Source organism: Amphibalanus amphitrite, unplaced genomic scaffold (assembly GCF_019059575.1).
Source record: "Amphibalanus amphitrite isolate SeventyFive unplaced genomic scaffold, NRLGWU_Aamphi_draft 000017F_arrow, whole genome shotgun sequence".
In the NCBI taxonomy this organism is placed as follows: domain Eukaryota; kingdom Metazoa; phylum Arthropoda; class Thecostraca; order Balanomorpha; family Balanidae; genus Amphibalanus; species Amphibalanus amphitrite.
In genome coordinates this window covers 1,540,015-1,561,074 of record NW_024881513.1, presented here as the reverse complement: position 1 = coordinate 1,561,074, position 21,060 = coordinate 1,540,015, and the positions used below count along the sequence as shown (strand labels likewise).

Here is a 21,060-nt window from a genome sequence, read left to right as displayed (position 1 = left end):
GTGCAATTTAAGACCGGGTCAGGGCATGTCAATGATCATTTATCTATGACGTTATAAGTGAACCTCTGCATGGTCCTAATCGCAACGCCCTCAATGCCAGAGCGAGCTTTCATAAGGAGATGAGACTATAGGGGCCTAGTTCACATCCTCCAGATACTCAAAACTTGTACCTATATCTCAGATTTTTCCTGAGGGTGCTCCAATCAAGTTGAGCTGAGCTACCGAGTCCCCAGCAAACAGTTAGCTCGGGCGTATCCTGGGCAAGTTGGGCATACCTTGGGCATACCCCAAGTTAGCCCGGTTTGGATGTTTTGCTACTTGGGTATGGCTCGGGATATGCTTGGGCAAAACCAACTTGGGCTGGTCCTAGCCCAGGCAATGATTTTCCATGATTTTTGGGCTGACATTGGGCATGCCCAAGCTGTGCGCCACTAGGGCACAGCTTGGGCTTGGCCTAAGCTTGGCCCGCGCTATCGGCATGGAATAAGTCGGGCAATGCCCAAGTTAGCCCGGGCAGGTCGTTTGAGCTTGGGTTCCGCACGGGCTTGCCCAGTTAGGGCCCTATCCATTCCACTTTCGCTTTTGGTCGGTGTAAGTGTGTCATACGCCGGGCAGAACCCGGGTTGGAGCTTGGGCGAGCCCAACCAAATACCGCGGGCATGCCCAAGGTTTGCCCAGTCGGGCCCCACTCAGAATTATTGGCTAGGAAAGAGCCACCAGTGGCCTCGGGACGACCTGCCAAATCGAGAGACGTGATAAGACCATTCCACCTGCTTCATGTCCTGGGGCTAACACATGAAGCTGATCTCACCCATACAAAAACATATCATTCGACGCATCTCAACATAGACGTAACGGAATTTCTGAAATCGCAGCTCTACAACATTCTTGACGAAGCCATTTGCCAAAGGCATTTTCGTTGTAAATTTGACAGCGTTTTAAGCATCTTTGATACGCTCCAAATACCAGCCTTGGTAACGCGCCGCATTTGAGTTGAGGAGGGTTCCGGCTCCGGTGTGTTGTGCTCGGCGGCACGCCCCCTAAATCCCCTAAATCACCTAAAGACCTCATACTCCCCACTTCTTCTCTAATTAACAACATTTATTAAATTTACCTTTGACGTCTGGCGGCTAAATCACTGCTTTTCTTCGATTGTTTGTGGTGAGTAAGTGTTACTTTGCTAACTGAAATGAAAGGTTTCTTATGATGGGCCGGTATAGATGTTTTGTAGGCGTAGGGGATTGGGATCAAAGTGAATGAGCTGCCCTGCTCTATGTGCAATTTTAAGCTAAAAAACTTTTTTTTGCAATCAGAGCTTTGAGAAATTGAAATGTTGTAAGGTCATCATAGTCGGATAAGACCTGGTAATCAGCATGAGGATTCTTTGACTAGGGTTAAGGTAGACTTAGACTAAGCACCTGGTTATTTAGATAGGGTACCTGATGCCTTATCCAAGAGGATAGGTGCTACACAGGTGTAATGTAAATGTCAGGTTAGGTCATGTGCCACTGAGTTTGCATGCAATGTGGTGTTACATCATTTGACAATAACTCTTACCCTACTGGAAATTGTGGGGCAGAGTGATTGCAGAGTGGTTACGGTAACCTTTTAAAGGCACTTGTCCATTTGTACCACAAGTGTCACAGTTGCATCAATATTATCATTTAACTTTTGTATAAAAACTGGTAATCAAGCCATAACAAATTGAATGGAACCTACTAACACCGTTAAAGGGACCCTCCCACCTTCAAAAAAGTTTATGAATTGGCATTAAAGGGACCCTCCCACCTTCAAAAAAGTTAATGAATTGGCATGAAAGTGATGTCGCTCGGTTCAGAAAGAGGAAAAACGAATATCTACCAAATTTCATCGAAAAATATTCACCGGTTTTCAAGATATTAGACTTTTACTTTTGTTTACTTTTTGGGATCTCCGCTGTTCCTAGCGACTTTATTTGAAAGTGCGGCATTTGTTGCGCGCAAAGCAGCATATACCACCGCGTGCTACAAAACGTTTTAGTCAAACATTTAACGGACGTTCGAAAGCCTGATGACGTCATCAGATTCCCGTAATGGTTAAGAGATAGGGACCACGCTGGTCCCACCCTGCAAGGAAAGGAAAGAAATTTCTTGAACACCATAAAGCTGCGGGGGTTGCGACCAGGATAAATGGTGGTTTCTGAGCCTGGCCGCAAACTTGGCTATCTCAACTCAAAACTAATGTTAAGGTGGGAGGGTCCCTTTAAAGTGATGTCGCTCGGTTCAGAAAGAGCGAAAATGAATATCTACCAAATTTCACCGAAAAATATTCACCGGTTTTCAAGATATTAGACTTTTACTTTTGTTTACTTTTTGGGATCTCCTCTGTTCCTAGCGACTTTATTTGAAAGTGCGGCATTTGTTGCGCGCAAAGCAGCATATACCACCGCGTGCTACCAAACGTTTTAGTAAAAGATTTAAAAATCGTTAGATCTCCGCTGACGTCACAAATTCTAAGGGGGCATACCAATGCACTAGCCCCTTAGAATCCGAAAACTGCAAGTTTGAAATTCCATATCTCCGAATTAAAGCATTTGTCGATGTTGTGAGTGCCCAAACCGGTATTTGCAGGCCATGGCCACCAATTTGGCTATCTCAACTCAAAACTAATGTTAAGGTGGGAGGGTCCCTTTAAACTTGAAGAATGAAGTCTAAGTAGATAAAAATATAATCTATCTTGACCCAACCTCACTTACTATCTTACTAAATAACTTAGGTACCAACCTTAAACCTACAACCTTCATTCCTACAACCTACGAACCCAAAATGTACCAACCTACAACCTACCTACCATCCTACAACCTACCAACCTAACCTACCAAGTACCAACCCAACCTACCAACCCAACCTACCATCCTAAACCTACGAACCCAACCTACCAACCCAACCTACCAACCCAACCTACATCCTGCCAACCTACAACCCACCACCTGGACCTCACATATGCCCAAAATGCCTACCCAAAACGTACCTGACACCAACATTTGGTCTTTGTAGTGCTGTGGGGGCTGGGTGCATAAGTCAAAGATTAGGTACCAAGAAGGCCATAACCTTCACCTGAACTGGGAGTTGGGACATGGAAGGGTACATCATTTTGGGACATGTTTTTTGTCAAATATTACTGTGGTACTTGTGTGAGTCAGGTCAAAGCACTTCATTTAAAATTACCATGAGTGCTATCATCATAATAAGTCATTGCACTGCCTAGTACAGTTATTGTACTATCACAGCTTCAAATTAGGTACTTTTCACTTTGATAAGGTGTCTCAGTTTAGTTCTACATTATTTCATGAGTTGGGTGGTATTTAGTGGTTATGGAAAGCTCCTTTCCCCCCTGCATGTCCATGATCTGAGCTGTAGGTTTCAACCGTTTATATTAATTGTTTTCACATAAACAGCTGATATCATGCTGCTGATGAACACAAATGGCTCTGTAAGCCATTGTGTTCAGCTCGTTGCCTGCAATGCCGGGTATTGCAGCCCTGCCCCCTGCCCAGTGTGTGACGCGCCCCGCCGCGCGCCGGCCGGTGTGTGACGCGCCCGCCCCGCTCGGCCAGCCGTGCCGCCGTGCCGCCGCTGGCCGGTGTGTGACGCGCCCCGTCCCGCTCGGCCAGCCGTGCCGCCGTGCCGCCGCCGTCGCCATGTCGGGCCCGCTGCGCCGCCGCCTGGAGCTGCCGATGCCGAACCGGTCCGGCCTGGTGGTGCGCTCCGACCCAGCGCTGCCCTCGCCCGTCACCGACCTGGCCAACAACCTCAGCGCCGCTTCCATCAGTCAGTCGCCAGGACGCCGCGGCTTCAGCAGTACGTGGCCCGCACCACCTCATCACATGCTCACATCAGAGGCTAGAGCAGCATTCATACTAAATAGCCTGTATTTTGATTTGGAGGGGCTGTCGGGTAGGATTTGTTTTTGCTCGGTAATAAGTGAAAGAGCATGGGTACAATATGTGGCTGTTGATAAAAACGATCCCCCAGCGGATGATCGGTTTCGCTGAGATCGGTACGGTCGGGATGGGTGTGCGGGTGCGGGCGATGTGTGGCTGCTGGTGGCGCTGACCGGGCGATATGCTGCTGCTGGTGGCGCTGACCGGGCGATGTGTCGCTGCTGGTGGCGCTGACCGGGCGATGTGTCGCTGCTGGTGGCGCTGACCGGGCGATGTGTGGCTGCTGTTGGCGCTGACCGGGCGATGTGTCGCTGCTGGTGGCGCTGACCGGGCGATGTGTCGCTGCTGGTGGCGCTGACCGGGCGATGTGTCGCTGCTGGTGGCGCTGATCGGGCGATGTGTCGCTGCTGGTGGCGCTGACCGGCGGTCCGTTCCGACAGGCTCTTCGGACGAGGCCGACACGCCGACCACGTCAGCCGTGCTCGGCGGAAGGAGCCGCTCCCGCAGGTCAGTCCCCGGTCCGCCGCCGGGGTCCGCTCTGGGCGGGGCTGCCACTCGATCCGACACAGACAGCACGGGACAGAAGCCCCAGGTGCTAACGTCTGACGCTAAACCACCAGACCAGTTGCTGTACTCGGACACTAAACCGCCAGACCAGGTGCTGTACTCAGTTCCAGACGGTCCTAGTCTCGTTACCAATGCCACACGGTTTCGTCTGTCTCGGTCCCAGACGGTCTTGGTCCCGGTTCCCCGGGGCCCGGACCCAGTGCCAGACTGTCCCGGTTTCAGTGCAGCCGGAACCCTTCCACCGAGTGTTCGCTGCGGCGCTCAGCCCATTCCCCTGCTATGCTTCAGAAGCGTTTTATTATAAACTTTTATTCAAAGGCATATCACTTCCCCCGACCACTTATAAAAAATCAACAATATGTTTTGAAGTGGTATCCAACAATGAGTATTTAATTATTCTTCCTCTCGGCTAAGTTCTAACGTTGAGGGGTAACTTGAGATACCCATGGGAAGAAGTAATAACTGAGCGGGAAGATGATATTTAGAAGTTCTCGTTCCAGCCCAAGTAAAAAAGAAAAAAAAGCGAAAAAATATTTTAGAGCTGCTAGCTAGCGTTACGAGTGAATGTGTAATAAATACGAATGTTTCAAGACATATGTTAGCTTAACCCGCGCCCCACTGGAAAGGGGGCTATCCATAGCCCTCCTCTCGTTTTCTGCAATATCTTCTAAAACGTTGGATTTATCAACACAAAACTTGCAGAACCTTCGACTGCACCAAATTGACACCTTGTGTCTAATAAATAGAAACTAAGCAGCCACCATATGTCAGCCGGAAATGACGCAGAGTGACGTCATGTTTGACCGATTTCGACGCAAAACTTTGAACGACAGTAGTCGCTCTCAAGAGTTCAGTAAGCTCGATCCGATTTCTTTTCATGAGAGGACTCAGAACACACAGGGCGACCAAACTGCTGTCTCGGATTTTCAAAAATTTGGTAAATTATAAAAATGGTAAATTTAAAAACGGAAATATTTTTTCTCTATAACTTTGACTTTTCGAAAAGAAATATATGTGATAGAACACATACTCAAGGTAGTTTTAGTCAGATATCTAAAAAAATAGCTGTGCTATACGCTTTGTAGTGAATCCTATTTTATCATTAGGTATATGCTTTTTAAATCCATTTTTCAGTACGTTTTCGACATCGTACAACAAAATGAATAGCACCATTGTGTTTCTGAACTCAAACTGCATCTGATTGATAGGCACTTTTTGTTGAAAAATGCCAACCTAAAAGTTTGACCTGAAAGTGACCTGACCTCAGCCATATTCAGCTGAAAATGGCCTCAAATGACACAAACGACACTGATTTCGAAATCTAAGGCCTAAATGGAGTATATAATATGTGTCACGTGACCGATGCATGATATAGAATTTCTGTGCCCTTTAATTACCTGGCCTTGACCTTAACAAAATCAAAGTGCAAGGGTATCCTCAGGGTATCTAAAACATCTATTAACGAGTAAAAAAGCCAGATCTGACTTGTTAGCCGGAAGCCAAAGCACAAATTGTGAACAAGCCAAAACGTTGATACTTTTTATTTTGACCTGACATATGACGTCATCGGTGAAAGTAAATGAAATTAGGTTTCGCTAGACAATTTTCCGGGACTATCAGACGCCTTTTGAACTTTGACAATCGGCCCAGTAGTTTCAGATTTAAAGGGGGGGAGGGCTGCAAAAAGACCCCCGTGGGGTGCGTTGCAATATATATCCCAGTGGGGCGTGGCTTAACCCGGCAGGCAGTGGGTGGCCGGATCAGTGGGCCTCCCGGCCACCTTCCGCACGGTGTGGGGGGAGGGGTATTTTTTGCCCCCACCCCGTATCCCCGACATTATTGGAGGGATCCATAAAATTCAAACGGCGTTCGATAGCCCTGTAAAATTTGTTGGATATTTAATTTCATTGACCTTGGGGTCACCGATGACGTCACAGGTCAGGTCAAAGATAAAATGTTTCACCGTTCATGGGTCTTCTAGGGAAATACGCTATAACATTGAGTAAAACGCATTTTGTCGAAAATCAGCGATAGGGCCTCAGCTGCCTAGTACTTATGTATGTTGCTATTAGAGGTCACTGATAATACCAGGTCAGGTCACAGGTCAGGTCACCAGGTCCAGGGGTCAGCACATGAACCCATCTGAACTAGGGTTGTGCAATGCGATGCATGTATTATGGACAATTTTTCATTTCCAACTCAATAGTGTTGGTTATAAGACCATCAGGTACGGTTTAGATCACTTTCTGGTGAAGGTCAGGTCAATGTCCGGTCAAAAAGGTCAAATTTCAAAGTTGATAGTTTTGCATAAAATGGGTATTGATTCGATGCAGCTCGTCACGGCAAGTCTAATGGTGGCATTTGTTTTGCGCTACGTGGTCTAGAATTGCTAAAAATTTGACGAAAATTTTGAAAAAATTGTAAAAAAATGACGTCATCAATTTTGAACAGGTTTTTGCTCTTTCCTTAGCCAAAAGAGGTATGGATCTGAAATTTATTATGTGAATAGAAGTGATAGGGGCTATTACATAGGGGAAGTTGGGGGAACGCCGAATACTTTTTTTCTGACGCCCGTAGCACGCAAGGTAGACAACATAAGCTATTCTTGTTGGCGTCATTCGAGAGGCCAGTCTTTTGCCTTTCAAACATACCAGGCGCATTTGATGAATTCGCATACCGTTAAGCGCACAAACTAAAAATATCAAAGAAGTGACTTTTTCGGCGTTGCCCCGGACTGCGGGGAAAGCCGAAAATGGGAGAAATGATCTACGGGGAATACCGACATTGATGTTTTGCCACTTTATCTCAAACTTTATCCAGAATTTATCAAAGCTGACACGCGTTTTAAGAGCTTGAGGACGCTTGGTGCACACTGGAAGTTATAATTGTGTGATATAATAAGAAAATGCCAGGTAAATAATTCCTTATAGGTAACAGGCCGTTGTGTCGGTTGAAAGTGTAATTTGTGTGACTAAAAATTCGCGTTGCTATTCTACAGCAGTAAAGTCCACGTAGCGTGCTTTAAAGTGCGCAATTGCACGTTTTCGGCATTACCCCAGCCAGCCATACTTTCATTTGCAGGCCCATAACTTTTCAACGTGTCGTATAAATTTCAAATAGGCAGCACACTTATGCAAAGACATGCTGAAGATTACTTGACCGAATTGGCCAGACAAACGGTAGCATAATGAGTAAGAAATGCAGCTTCAAAGGCGCATGTAGTACAAAGAACGCGTACCTTGAAAACGCTCTTGGCGCCCTCACAGCCGAAGTATTCCAAATGACGACTCGTAACAAACATGCGATAATTGTAGTCACTTAAGCTTCAGAGCATCACTGACAAGTGGCATCCATGTCTTATGGTTTTCGAAATATCTCGAATTTCGGCTTTGCCCCAACTCCGGCATTGCCCCAACTTCCCCTATGTATTCCGGGTTTTTGAAAATAGTAAAACTTTTGGGATTTTTGGCTATTTATAAAAAAAAAAAATATTTGATTTTGGGGGTTGAATTCCTAAATTTTCAAAATTTCGAGATGGCAGTATAGTAGCCCTAGTAATTCTACACATTTTATCTTCGAACATTTTTCTGTACCGTCAAAGTTATAGGCCTGACAGTTCTTCCCGCGAAACCTTTTTTTTTTTTGGTCGAAAATGGCAGAAATAACGTCACTCCGACGTTATTAGCGGCCAATCGATCATAGCCTTTGGGAAAAGTTATGGTCACATGTGTAAAAGTTATGCCGGGGAGGGTACTGAAAGATTGGTGACGATCGGCGCAGCAGTTCTGGAGATATATAAAAAAAACTAAGGGGGGGGGGGGCAAAAAATGTCCCCCCACCGCGTGGAAGGTTAATAATCACTCTAAGTAATAATATAGAACTCAGAAGTTTTACATGCTGTAAGGTAAAAGCTACCTACTTGCTATTACCAAAACAAAATGTCCGTTATGATCCATTCTTGGGATCGTTGGCTTTGTTCAAGTTTCTTCGTTTGTCAATATTGAATGCTCATTGGTAAATTGAGGTCTATCTTTGAACTTGAAATGAACTATCAACTGACAAACTAGCTCTATGGGTCTGCTCGTTGTTTAGCTCTGCTGGAGGCTGGTACCCGTCGGCTTATGGTGCACGTGGTAGAGTGCGCCTAAACGCCGATTACATAAACACTGGTGGTGGATTTGAATGTGTTTTCATGAGTGGCCTCATGCCACCGGGCGAACGGTCTCCCACTCGACCCCCAGCTCCGTCCGCAGCGGAATCACAACGGAGAACTGCCTTCGTTTGCTCTGTAAACCAGTGTGCGTCATTTAGTAGCGTCTATGCAGTTACAGATGTAGTTTAAGAAAACATTTTTTTTTTGTTATGCAAATGTATTGTTATTGTGAGACTTGATTTCAAACGTCCTGATATCTTCCGGGGTTCATGAACTCTTGGCCTGTTCCACGAAACTGCTCCGTCCAGGCTATGAGCGGCGGAAGTTTGCGCCACTTTTATGGAGAAGATTACACTGGCTGAGAGCAATTTGTGCGAGGATGCCGGTCTGTCGTTAAATGTGCTCATCATTCCAAGTGCTCCAATTTATTCTGATGAGATGAGGGTTCATTATTTCCAGCTTCTTGACTGAGCCTTTGCAAGAACAAAACGACATCGACTAACGTCCCCGGCTTAACCATATGCGATACTAAGCATCGGCCATCAAACTACTATGGACGTCAAACCCCTTGAGACCCCACTTTTCTGCGATAATTTTTAAATGCATGAACTCTCGTTGACGATATTCTGGCAATGTGTGTTTCAGAACCTGCCGAAACTTTTATTACAAAGGTATTTTGACGCCAAACGATTATGAAAGGTACTTCTCATTCACTTGTAATGCTAAGGTCAATTCAGGCCCGGGCAGAGGCTTGCGTTCGGCCATACTCGAGGCCTGCCACCAGCGCCATCTGCTCTTAATGTCATCTACCAGCGCCCGCTACCGCTACCAGCTACCGCCCACCATCAAGCCTGGATGGAGCGCGAGACGCGAGTGACCGGTCACCGGGCAAGAAGCGCCGGAGGGGTAGGGCGGAGCTTAGCGCTGACGTCATTACGTGGCTCCGCCCCATGAGCGCGTAGCCTCTACCCAAACAGCAGATTCGTTCCGTGAAATTTAACATTACGTGTGAATGAGAAGTACCATTCATAATTGTTTGGCGTCAAAATACCTTAGTAATAAAAGTTTCGGCAGGTTCTGAAACACACATTGCCAGAATATCGTCAACGAGAGTTGACGCATTTAGAAATTATCGCAAAAAAGTGGGGTCTCAAGGGGTTTGACGTCCATAGTAGATTCGCGAGACGTTTTTGGGAAGGAATCGCCGAGTCGCATCTTGAGAGCCCCTTACAGCTGAATTTTGAGGTTGCGTGAAAGGTCAAGTCAAAGGTCGAAATGGCGACATAATCAGTAATCACATTTCAGGCTCTAGTAACCAGAGTAAGGTACAGTCATCTAGGTTTGTTTATATTGAGCCCACTTTTGGTCTTTGGGACGAGTATGTGTACTGACAAAGAGGGATCAGTGGAAGATATTCCGTAAGCGCCAATGTCACTCCTAATACTCCAAGGTCAAGGTCAGGTAAGAAACGTCACTGATAAAAGCTACATGCTTGTCATGCAAATGTTTTCTGGCGAGCTTTGGTCTTGAAATTCGATGAGAGCATTGGCAGCGTGATTTAGGGCCTGTTTTAGTCGGTAACAGCGTCAGGTCAGGTTCAGGTGTAAAAGGTTAAATTTTGAAGTTTTAGTATAATGACCTTATCTTCATGGTTAACCCGCGCACCGACGGGGGTGGGGGGCGGATATCCGCCCCCCCCTGAGGTTTTTCGCAAATAGCGGGAAAACCGCGGCGCGTAGTGCCGCGAAATTTGGTATGACTATAACCTCATCAATTTTACACATGGTGTGCAAGTTTGAACCTCCTACCTTTTATGGTCAGGTCACCAGGTCACTTTGAATGACCCAACCTCAAGTCACTTTTTTGCAACTTTGTCACCGTGCCAGAGCTACAGTAGATGTCGGAAGCCTTTGAAAGTCGCAGGATATTATTAGGTCATTAGTAGCTACAATTTGTATATCTCGGAATTTTGATATCGGTGACCTAAGGTCAGGTCAATTTCGCGACCTCCCCATTATAAGTCAATGGGGGAAAAATCAACTCCCTGTTTTTACCACTAAAACGGGTCGGAATGGCCCCATATACCAGACATGACTTCATATACGATCAACCTTCACTACCTTGAGGTCTGTTTTGCTGTTGGGCAGCTGTGAGGTCATGTGACGTCATCAAAGGTCACCAAAGGTTTTTGGCCAATAACTCCGTACAGGAACAAGATACAGACGCGTGGATGGTCTCATTGTGTTCAGCTCGTCAAGACGCATCGAATGATATACATGATGACCTCGAGGTCACGTGACCTGAGGTCAACCTTTGACCTTGACCTTTCGAGGTCAACATATATATCATTCGATGCGGATTGACGAGAGGATCACGATGATGCCCTTAGTTTGTTCCTATCTTGACTAATTCGAAAGTTATTCGAGAAAAACTCTCCATATCTAGCGCCGCCATTTTGACTTTTTCGACCCCTGTGACGTCATCTTTGACCTGACCTGAAAATGACCTTAGTAAAAATTGTAGATCTTGGCCGTGCGTATCCGATGCCGTTTACCGCTTGTCGCTATCTTGCTTCGTTCTCGAGATCTCAGGGGGGGGGGGCGGTCATCCGCCCCCCCCCGTCGGTGCGAAGTTGGCGCAGACCCCCGTCGGTGCGCGGGTTAAGAAAAGTTTAAGCAAAAGTTTATTGATAATATCGAGCACAGCTCTTCATCAGGATACCAAGTCCAAAATGCGGCGATAAAAATCCAACCTTTCACTCGCACTCGACTAAAAAGAAACTTAAATAAATGGTTCAATTTTTTATATTAACCCTCGCCCCGTTGGGGGAGGCATTTTGGCCCCCCCTGTGGTTTTTCCTGAATAGCAAGAAAACGGCGGTGCGCAGCGCCGCCAAATTTTCAGTACCTTCCCGGGCATCAATTTGACACCTTCACACCAAATTTCAAGTCTAAGGTCACCTTAGGTCAGGAGTTATTGAGGTCAAACTGAGGTCATGTTCGAGCAAAAATGAGCAAAAAACATGCAATCTTGAAACGCTCACCAAATCTACAGTTATCAAACAATTTCAAAGTTCTTTATATGTTCTAGTAGACAAAAAGCGGCGCTACAAAACTGCTATCTCGGATTTTCAAAATTTTGGGTTTTTGACCCCTAAAAATTCAAAAAAATGATTTTTTTTTTAGAAAAACTAAAAAAAAAATCCAAAAATTTTCCGAATTTCGAAAAAAAAAACCGGACTATATGTGATAGACCCTGCGCTCTTCTATATACATACCAAATTTCAGATCGATATCTCGTTTTTTGGCCAAGTTATAGCGAAAAAACTGTGCAAAAATGATGACGTCAAATTTTTGAACTCAATTTTTAGCGATTCTAGACCACGTACGGCAAAACAAAGACCACCATTGAACTCACCGTGACGAGCTGCATCGATTCGATACCCATTTTATGCAAAAATATTAACTTTAAAATTTGACCTAATTTGACCTGACCTTGACCTGACCTTGACCTGACCTTGACCAAAACGTGACCTAAGCTGGCCCCAAAGGCTACCTGACCCACATAATCGCATTTGTCATGTAAAATGGACCATAAAACATGTATCACACGACACTTTCATATTGTGACCCCCGTGACCTGACCTCTGTGACCTGACCTCTGTGACCTGACCTGGTATCAGTGACCTCAAATAGCAAAATATGTGTTTGAAGAACATTTCCTCATCGATGATTTTCAATGAAATGCATTTTACTCGAATTTACAACGCATTTCTTGAAATGCCTGTAAACGGTGAAAATTGGACCTTTGACCTGACCTGTGACGTCATCGGTTTGACCTAGGTCAATAAAATTGGGTCACAAGGTAGTTCCCTGATAGGGCTATCCAACACTGTTTGCCGCTTGTCGCTAGGTTGCGCGGTTCTCGAGATCTTAGGGGGGGGGGGGGGCAAAATGCCCCCCCCCCCCAACAGGGCGCGTTGCTCGGCAGAGCCCAACGGGGCGCGGGTTAACTGAAAATAAACATTCAAATTTGAAATATTGACGGTTTGGAGGAAGATATCCGCGTTGGGAATTAAATTGTGAGACTTATGATGTTATAATGCATGCGAAATAGACTGCATCGATCAGTTTTGTCACTTTTCAAGAAATGTTGTCATGTGTTGTCATGCGACAAAATTGTCAGAAAAAGTGAAGAGCTAGAAATGTAAACAATAAAAATTCGTCATTTAATTAGGTTATCGTCAGCTTTCGAATGGTTGGTATATTTCACCTCATTTTGTATCACACTTCCTGCCGACGAGCCGTGCCGGAGGGTAGTGGCTAGGGGCTGCCCTCCGTGCCCCGGGTACCCCCCCCCCCTCCCAGGCCGGAATGGGATGGAAACTGTCTGAGCAGAGTGCATCGCTGTGCGTACACACGTGGCGGCCGGGTGGAGGGGTGATGTTGTTTGATTGCGGAAACTGCCGCTTCTTCAGTCGAGAAACTGTATGGACTCGCGTCGGCATCTTATATGGAGTGGCGATCATCTTCTCTCGACGGTGACATCTCAGTGGACTAGCTTGATCCCTGGAAACAATAGACTCAATGGAGGGAAGGACCCGCGCGCGGACCGTTATGTGAATGTCTAATCTTCGGATGAGATTATCTTGTGCTCGCCTCATTTCGCGCGGTGTGTTTGCCCGGCGCTGAGCTATGCAGGTGGATGTGAACTGGGAGCAGCTCGGCGCCGCCGCTGGGGGTCCGGTGACGTTTGGCCTTCTGTCGGGTCATCCTGTGACAACGGATGAGTTCATCCGCCGTGGCCGTAGCCTTGAACGCCGATAGGAATCTCGTAAAATTGCCCGTCCTCGGCTGGTCTCGTGTGGAGAAGTGCCAACTGGCGCGCCATCAATTCCCGCTGAAAAGGTCGATTGCTGTCAGCTTTGTGGCGGCTCTAACGACCCATGAGTTCACAATGGGTAGGTCAAGACGTTGGCCGATGATGACAGAAGTTATCGCACATCCGGTTACGCCGAAAAAGTCGCCCTGCTGGGGACCGCTGCATGCGCCGGAAGCTGGCGCTCGTTTGAACGCGGCGCCGCCGTCAGCGGACTGCCGGCGGTGACGGAAGCCGCCCAGGTGACTAACGGGAGCGGGGTGTCCTGTCTCTGGCCGGGTCACCCCACCCACAGCAGCGGGTCCCCCGCGGCGCCTGCTCACTGCTGGGGACGCGCCGCCTCGCGCACATCGCGCCGCGTCCGATTGTTTGTCTCACTTGTTAGGGGCGGCCGCTGGGTGTAGAGCGACGCCGCCCCGCCCCTGTCGCCGCTTCCTTTGAGCCGCGCTCACCGGAAGCTGGCAGCGCTTCCTCGGACCATGCGCTGCAAACCGTTACGGCGCATTGTGCACCGCGCCGCACTGCGCCGCTGCTCGGCGACGGGCGGCGCTGTGCACCGCGCCGCACTGCGCCGCTGCTCGGCGACGGGCGGCGCTAATCCGGCGCGGGCGCGCTGAATGCTCGCCGCGGTGCGCCGCATTCCGTCCGTGCGGAGCGGGCGGTGTCCGACCGGAGCTGTACGGAGACTGCCGCCGTCTCACGGAGTGCGGCAGTCCGGGGGAGCGGGGCCCGCTGCAGCGGGCACACCGCCGGCACCGACCCGGCCGGGGCGCAGAGACGGCGCCCGGTCCGCTGTCACGACCCACACTAGGTGCTAGTCCTTGTCACACTGTTCTTTGAGTGGGCGCTGGCTCGGATAGTAACAGTGTGCGCGAGTAGGTGGACGGCACGGTTCGCCGCGACTGCCCACGGGCGGGCTCCAGGTCGGGCCGTGAGCCGTCGATCGACTGACCGTCCACCGGACGTTCGTGCTGGCTGATGGCGGAGCGGGGACCAGGGACGCCGCGCCCGGCACAGCCGCCGCCGCTGTCCGCCTGTCCGCCGGGAATGTGAGTGTCCGAGCGACCGGAAGACGGCGGCCCAAGGCCCGCTCTCACGGCGCCGGCCGCGCCCGCAGATGGATGACCGATTAGGTCAGACGTGTCGCCGTGTGGGCGTCATTGTGGGGCGCTATCGACCGCGAGGCGTGGCGATGGACCATTCAAAAGAGCCACGGCCGACCAAATATGCCGAACATGTTCATTAGTGGAGACGTCAACTCGTACATGGCGTATTGGTCGTGTATCCCAGCTGGTGACGTCAGCCGGCTGCCGGCGCGGCGTTTGGTCCCGATATCGCCCTTTAGACAGGACCGTGACTAAAGCCGGGGCGCCGGGCCGGCCGGGATTAACTGCCCGGCTGGCCTGGATGCCCGGTTTTATTCTCGGTGTCGGGCGGGCAGGTATGCAGTTCCGGGCGATTTTACTGCTATTTGTACTGGGAGCGTGCCTCCGTTTCGTGCCCGGTGGGTGGTCCGATGATGGTCGGTCGTCCTACACCTGGACAGTCGGCGACGCCGGCAGCCTTGAGCCAGCCTTCACTTACCGGGCGCGAAGCTATTAATTTAACCAGGGATTGGTTAATCGTTTCTAATTACGTACCCTCTAATTAAAACATCTGAGGAATCCAGTTAAAACCGTGCTCGGGTGAGCGCCCTGCGCCGCCACGGAGCGCCCTGCTCTGTCACGGAGCGCCCCGCGCTGTCACGGAGCGCCCTGCTCTGTCACGGAGCGCCCCGCGCCGTCACGGAGCGCCCTCCGCTGTCACGGAGCGCCCCCGGCCGTCTGTGTAATCCGTTCACCGGGCAGCCGTCCGCCCGTCTGCCGTGTCGGGTGCACCCCGTCCCCGGTCTGTATTTGTCGCACCTGGCCGTGCGGTCGGACGGCATCGGGCGCCTTTCTCTGCGTGTATAAACGTCGGCTCTCGGCGTGGCACAAAGGCGCGGCGGAAATTTACTCTGGCCTTTCGTTATTTATCTGGGCCGATACGAATCGTCGAGGGGCGGCATTCCAGCGGGGGCGCCGTGCGGCCTTGATCGGGCCGGCCGGCCGGGCATTTACCCTGTCTGCCGGGAGGCCGCAGCGGCCGCCGGCGGGGGTCCGTCTGGCGGACTGAGGACCGGCCCACGGTAACGGGACACGCCGCTTCCGCCGGCAGCGACTGGCCGCTCCTCCGTCGGCCGAGCTCCGCTCCAGTCTGGGTGTCTGGTCGGGCCGAGCTCGGGCCGAGCTCCGCTCCAGTCTGGGTGTCTGGCCGGGCCGTGCTCCGCCCCAGTCTGGTTGTCTGGTCGGGCCGTGCTCCGCTCCAGTGTGGGTGTCTGGCCGGGCCGCGGGCGGCGCACAGGTGGGCGGCCCGCCGCGCCCCGCGGGCCCGGGCCGGCGCTGACCTGTGACCCGGCCTGCAGACGGGCGGTGAGGTCACGGGTCGCCGACCGCCCTCCGTCACGGCCGGTCGCTCTCGCGGGGTCGCCGACCGCCGCCGACCGCGCTCCCAGCTCAGGATGCTATTTGAATTTCCCGCCCGGCTGCGGGCCGAGCGAGTCCTTCACGACGCACGGCGGAATTCAGCGGCGGCGCCAGGAACCGACCTCGGGGGGGGGGGGTGCTGTCTGGGGAGGGGGTCAGACAGCTGCTGAGAGGTAGGATCTCTGGCTAATCTTGGGGACTTCATGTAAGTTCAATGATATCTGAGATCGACCCCTCTTCCATTCCTGGATCCGCCTCTGGCAGTCTCCGAAGATTGCTGCCGATGGTCCCTTCAGCGACGGTGCTTCTCCATTCATTTTTGCCCACTAATGTCTCATGGCCCGGGTCGCAGTCGTTTTCGAGCGATCCGACCTCCTTCAATCTGTCCGGCTTCACCGGGCACGCAGCGGCGCAACTGACGGCGCCGTCCGGCGGGCCGTCAGTGGATCACGTTACCGGCGGCGCGGCGGCCGTGCTGCCTCGGAGCGGCTGCGGACGGTGGCCGCCGCTAATGGTACAGGCGACGGCCCATCGGAGGACCGGTGGCGATTAATTGGCGCGGCCGGCGAGTGGCGGATGGACTGTACCCGCCAGCTGCGCCGCCCCGGCCGACAGAGACCGACAAACGCTCACCGCGCCGCCCGGCCGACAGAGACGGACAGACGCTCACCGCACCCAATCGGCCGGAAAACCGGCACCCAGCAGCCGACAGCGGCCCGAAATTCGCCGGGGCAGTCTGGAATTTCGGCGGTGGAAACCAAAATGAATTGTCCATCTCTTGCCTGCTGCCCTGTTTCGTCGAGGGATGTGACGGCCAACGGTAAAAATACGGATTGCCCAATGGACGCGGTACGGAGTACATCGTACGGCTATATATAATGTAAACTGTATATGCGAATGGACCAGGGCGTCTGGTCGGCCAGCCGATCATGTGGCGCCCAGCCGTCACAACTGGCCTTAATGATCAGAGTGGGGACATGGACCATCGACCCACAGTTCCGCCGGTGACCCAGAGGCCAGAGGCTATTTTTCTGTTGGTAAAACTGGCCTCAGTTCAGCCGTCAGCCGGTCACAGCTCCCGGTTACACCTATTCGGCCCGTCCACCCGCGGCCGGTCGTCCCGGTCCTCAGCAGACCGTCTGGTGGTGGGATAAAACTGTGTAAAACGCTCCCGATTACCGATTAGCTGTTGCCGGGATGCGCGGCAGCTGGTCGGCGCCTACTCCGCTGGACGGACGCTTTTTTGTTCCGCGTGACTTGCGTTCCTCGTTTGCCCCAGATTGGTCAACCGTTGTAAAAAGGTCCCCCCGGCAGCCACTTTTGGAATGTCGGTCAGTGGAGGGTCGTAATCTCGCCAGTATGTGCCTTCCTGGTCACCCGAAGTGCCAACTGCCAAGCTTGCGTGACGTTAAAATCAGTGTGTGGCGTTTTGGATTCTCCACGAAATAGCCCCTCACTCGCCTTTCCTGTGGTCTGTTCAGCAATTATTCAAATAGGACGGACGTTTGGCAACCAGGAGAAATGTTATGGCCGCTGTAGAATTTGTCACATGCTATGGCTGTTTTCTGATCCCGCGGCACGGTGGCAGTGGACGGTACGCTGAAGTAGAGTGTGTTGTGGGTCTGGCTGGGCTCGGTCCGGCCGGCCGTCAGCGCTGGGTGACACGTGTTTTGTCCGCCTGCGACGGAGATGGGTTGGGTGATAGCACGGGACGGATTCCTCAGACTGTTTGCTCTCGGGACCAGACGGGGACCAAAATACACCCCAGGCGCCCGACGGGAACAAGCGTCCCATCATCCGGACCCCTGTGTGAGATCTCTGCACCACGTCCGTCCTTATCACCGGCATCTGTGGGGACCTCAGCCCGGGTCGCGGCCCGTCCCCTGCCGCCGCTCTCTGGCTGCTGGTCTGAGAGGAGCACGGGGCGGTGCAGCGTATCCCGGGACGGGCGGTGCGGTATACTCGTGTGTAACCCAGCCGCACCAGTCAGCCGTGGTGCTGGACGGCGGCGTCATCGCGCGTCTGTTTGGACGTTCAAATTTTAAGGAAAACGTGATAGGAACTTCACTGCGCCGAGTTATACCAGTACCGGCCATGTAGATTGGCGGGTTATGACGCAGGTACGGAGCTCGTGTGTGGTGAGGGTCTTAGCCACACACGGCATGAAATTCTGCGAAACGAGTCTGCTAATACTGTGACACATGCTTCACCTGCACTGCAGTAGGTAACCGTCGATTTGAGAGTTGTGAAGGTGACGCCACTGGCGAATTACTGCACTGATTGTTGTTGGCACTAGCTCTGTGTGTGACGTCGCCCTCTCGCCGGTCGCCAAGTCGTGACCGGACGGGATCGGACGTAACAGGTTCAGTGATCGTGGATTTGCGACTGAGGGTGAATGGGTTGGATGGTTGTCCTGTGTGCGGAAGCTGCAAATACGCGGAACGGGAAAAATGCTGCAGCGCTCGGTGTCTAGTTCTGGGAACGGCGTGGTGCCCTTGTGGTGACCTTTCCCAGGCTGGTCAGCTGCAGACAGAGGGCGGGATGTAGTGAGTTGGTGTAGTGGCCTCTGCTGAACTCAACTAAAACACATTGTCAGAAAATGTTCGATACAGGCGCCACATCCAGTCTGCTGCCAGAAGTGGACTGATTTCTGGGTGTGTGCGCGGTGAAAGTGCCGGAGAGGGTGTCACGGGGCTCGGTGGGACGGTCATTGCTGGGGTCGGGGACAGATGGGATCACTGGCGCCGACCGCGGGATCACTGGCGCCGGCCGGGGCGGTCTGATTACCGTGACCGCCTCCCGGGCCGCCGGTCGACTCGGTTCGGCCCTGGCCCTGTGGCGGTCCGGCTCTGGTCCTGTGGTCTGTGCTCCTGCGCTGGTCCTGCTGGACCGTCGCGCTGCCGCCGGCACCGCCCGCTCCCCGCGGACGGGGCCGATCCCCAGCCGAGGGCCGCGCCGGCTGGCCCGCCGCGCCGGTCCGTGTGTGGCGTCCCCCGGCTGATGCAATCGCCTGTGTTTCCCCGTGCTCCGACGCCGCGCTGGTGGCGCGCGATACGAGCCCATACAATACAGCGCGCGCAGACGGCGCCGGGGGTGGCACCTGGGGTGATTTTGCCGGAATAATGGGCGAATAATCCGCTGGTGTCGATGTCTGACCACGGCCAGCGGCGCTTTGCCTGCACCTCCGGGGTGGCACAGCCGTCGGTGCCTCGGTCGCGGCGTCGGGCACTATCGGTGACGAGTATGACGTTTGTGGTCCGGCATGCAGTGTTATCACCGCCGCTGCTGATAGGGGTGTGGGTCGGCGGCTCCTCCAACTCGGCCCCGTGTTTGCACAGTCCGCCGGAGTGGGCGGCTGCCGGTGCCGGCCGTCGTCTCGGGCCGCCGGTACCGCGCCGTATGCTCCCCTTATCTGTTTGCCCGCATGCCCGCGCCGGCCGCGCCCGCTGCCGGCGCCTGTGTGCCGCCCTTCTCCTCGGCAGCAGCTGCCACACCCGGAGATGCGGGGCGAGAACGGCCGATCAGCCGGGCCCGGTGCAGTGGTGAGCACTGAGCAGGGCACACGGCGGCGCCGCGGGCGGCACGATATGGGCAGAGGCGACAGCGATAGACTGGCGCGTCTGTTAACTTCATCCGTTCCGTTTGCGATGTCACCGATCTTGTTTCGACGGAATTACAGCATTGTTTGCTGGATCAGCCGGTAGCGCATTTCTAGGGACGGTCCGTTTCGTTATACCCACTACTTTTTAAGCTTTCCTGTGTTATAATGAGTGTTGAGGTAAATTGGCGGCACCGCTGGCCATCTGCATAGGTGGCCGCCGGTCGGTACGGGCCGCCGGCCAGCTGGAGGAGCGCGGTGTCGGCAGTGCGTGCCACCACACCTGGTTAGCGCGTCTTGTCACCTGGCCAGCCGCCGGCCGCCGCCCCTGTCGGTCTTCAGAAGCCGCTGGCCGCCACCTGGACCCGCCCCCGCCCTGCCCCCGCCGCCGCCCCGCCTCCGCCCCCCGCCGCCAGCCGCTGCCCCGAATGGATGCAGTTTGCCTAAAAATAGCCGTAGGGTTACGGCCCGCGGCGATGGTTGCAAATGAAACACTAGGGGTCAGCCGCCTTTCCCTCGGACTCTGTGGCGGGCCACCGGCGAGGAGCCGTCCGTCGGCAGCCCGCCGGCGCCGGCCGAGCTCGGCCCCAGCTGTTCCCGCCGCCGGCCGTTGCACGCACCACATCCGGTGATGCGACAGGAGGGAGGGCGGAGGTGCTCACAAATGTGTCTCTGGCCGCCATATGCTACTGCGGACAGCCTCAGCCCGTGGTCGGATGATGAGTGGCCTGCAGCTGTCGGTTATCGGTCATTGGCGCCTGGCATGAGCATTTGTAATTTCTGCTGCTCATCGCGCTCGTGATAGGCTTTACCCGTGTCTATGTGTTTTAAAGTTCAGAACCCTCGTACCCCGTGGTTTCACTGGGTTTGTGTGTGTGTGGCGGGTAATGGCCGCTGTGTGACGGACGGCTCAGCTGGCGGCGGACCGCTCCGGGCCGTGCCAGTTTCCGGGGCAGCGTCCCGGCGCCGTGTCCCGTCACGGTCCGGCCGCGCCGTGACGGGCTGTCACATCCGTCACGGCCCATCCGTCGCGTCACTCGTACCGCTGAATACGGAGCGGACCGGGGGACAGCGCGGCGCCGGACGAGCAGCTGGGCGGCCGCTCCCGACACGGCAGTCTCCATTGTCGACTCGCATCGCGCCGCTCCGCCGTCTAATGAGCGCGGCGCGCACCTTGGCCGGCGCCGTCAGCTGCCGCGGCGGCGCGCCCGGAGACGCGGCTCCCCTGCTCGGCGGCAGCTGCCCGACGGCCCCACCGGCGGCACGTGCCGTTGTTCGTCTGGCGCGTGGCACGTGCCAGCCTGGAGACGGGCAGGTGCGCGGGCCGCCGCCGCCGGCCCGCTCCGCCGGCCCGCCGGGTCACCGGCCGCCTGTTCCCATGGGGAGCAGGGGAGCGCGCCGGCCGCCGAAGGCCGCCCGCCGTCTGGCCGGCCGGCCG

The 21,060-nt window shown here is 53.2% G+C and overlaps 1 protein-coding gene across 5 annotated transcripts in view; it reads left to right on the top strand.

The window, feature by feature from the left end:
* The first annotated feature begins 853 nt into the window (after positions 1-853).
* Positions 854-21,060, top strand: part of LOC122387700 (M-phase inducer phosphatase-like) — a 65,827-nt gene continuing 45,620 nt past the window's right edge. Inside the window, exons 1-3 of one of the 5 annotated variants that reach the window (XM_043378112.1) lie at positions 854-1,161; positions 3,653-3,839; positions 4,363-4,429. In XM_043378112.1, the coding sequence (XP_043234047.1) occupies positions 3,680-3,839; positions 4,363-4,429 (227 nt within the window). In that variant the 5' untranslated portion in view covers positions 854-1,161; positions 3,653-3,679. Of the gene's footprint in view, positions 1,166-3,595; positions 3,840-4,362; positions 4,430-21,060 lie in introns of all 5 variants that reach the window. The other 4 variants (XM_043378119.1, XM_043378123.1, XM_043378142.1 and 1 more) reach the window with 4 other exon arrangements.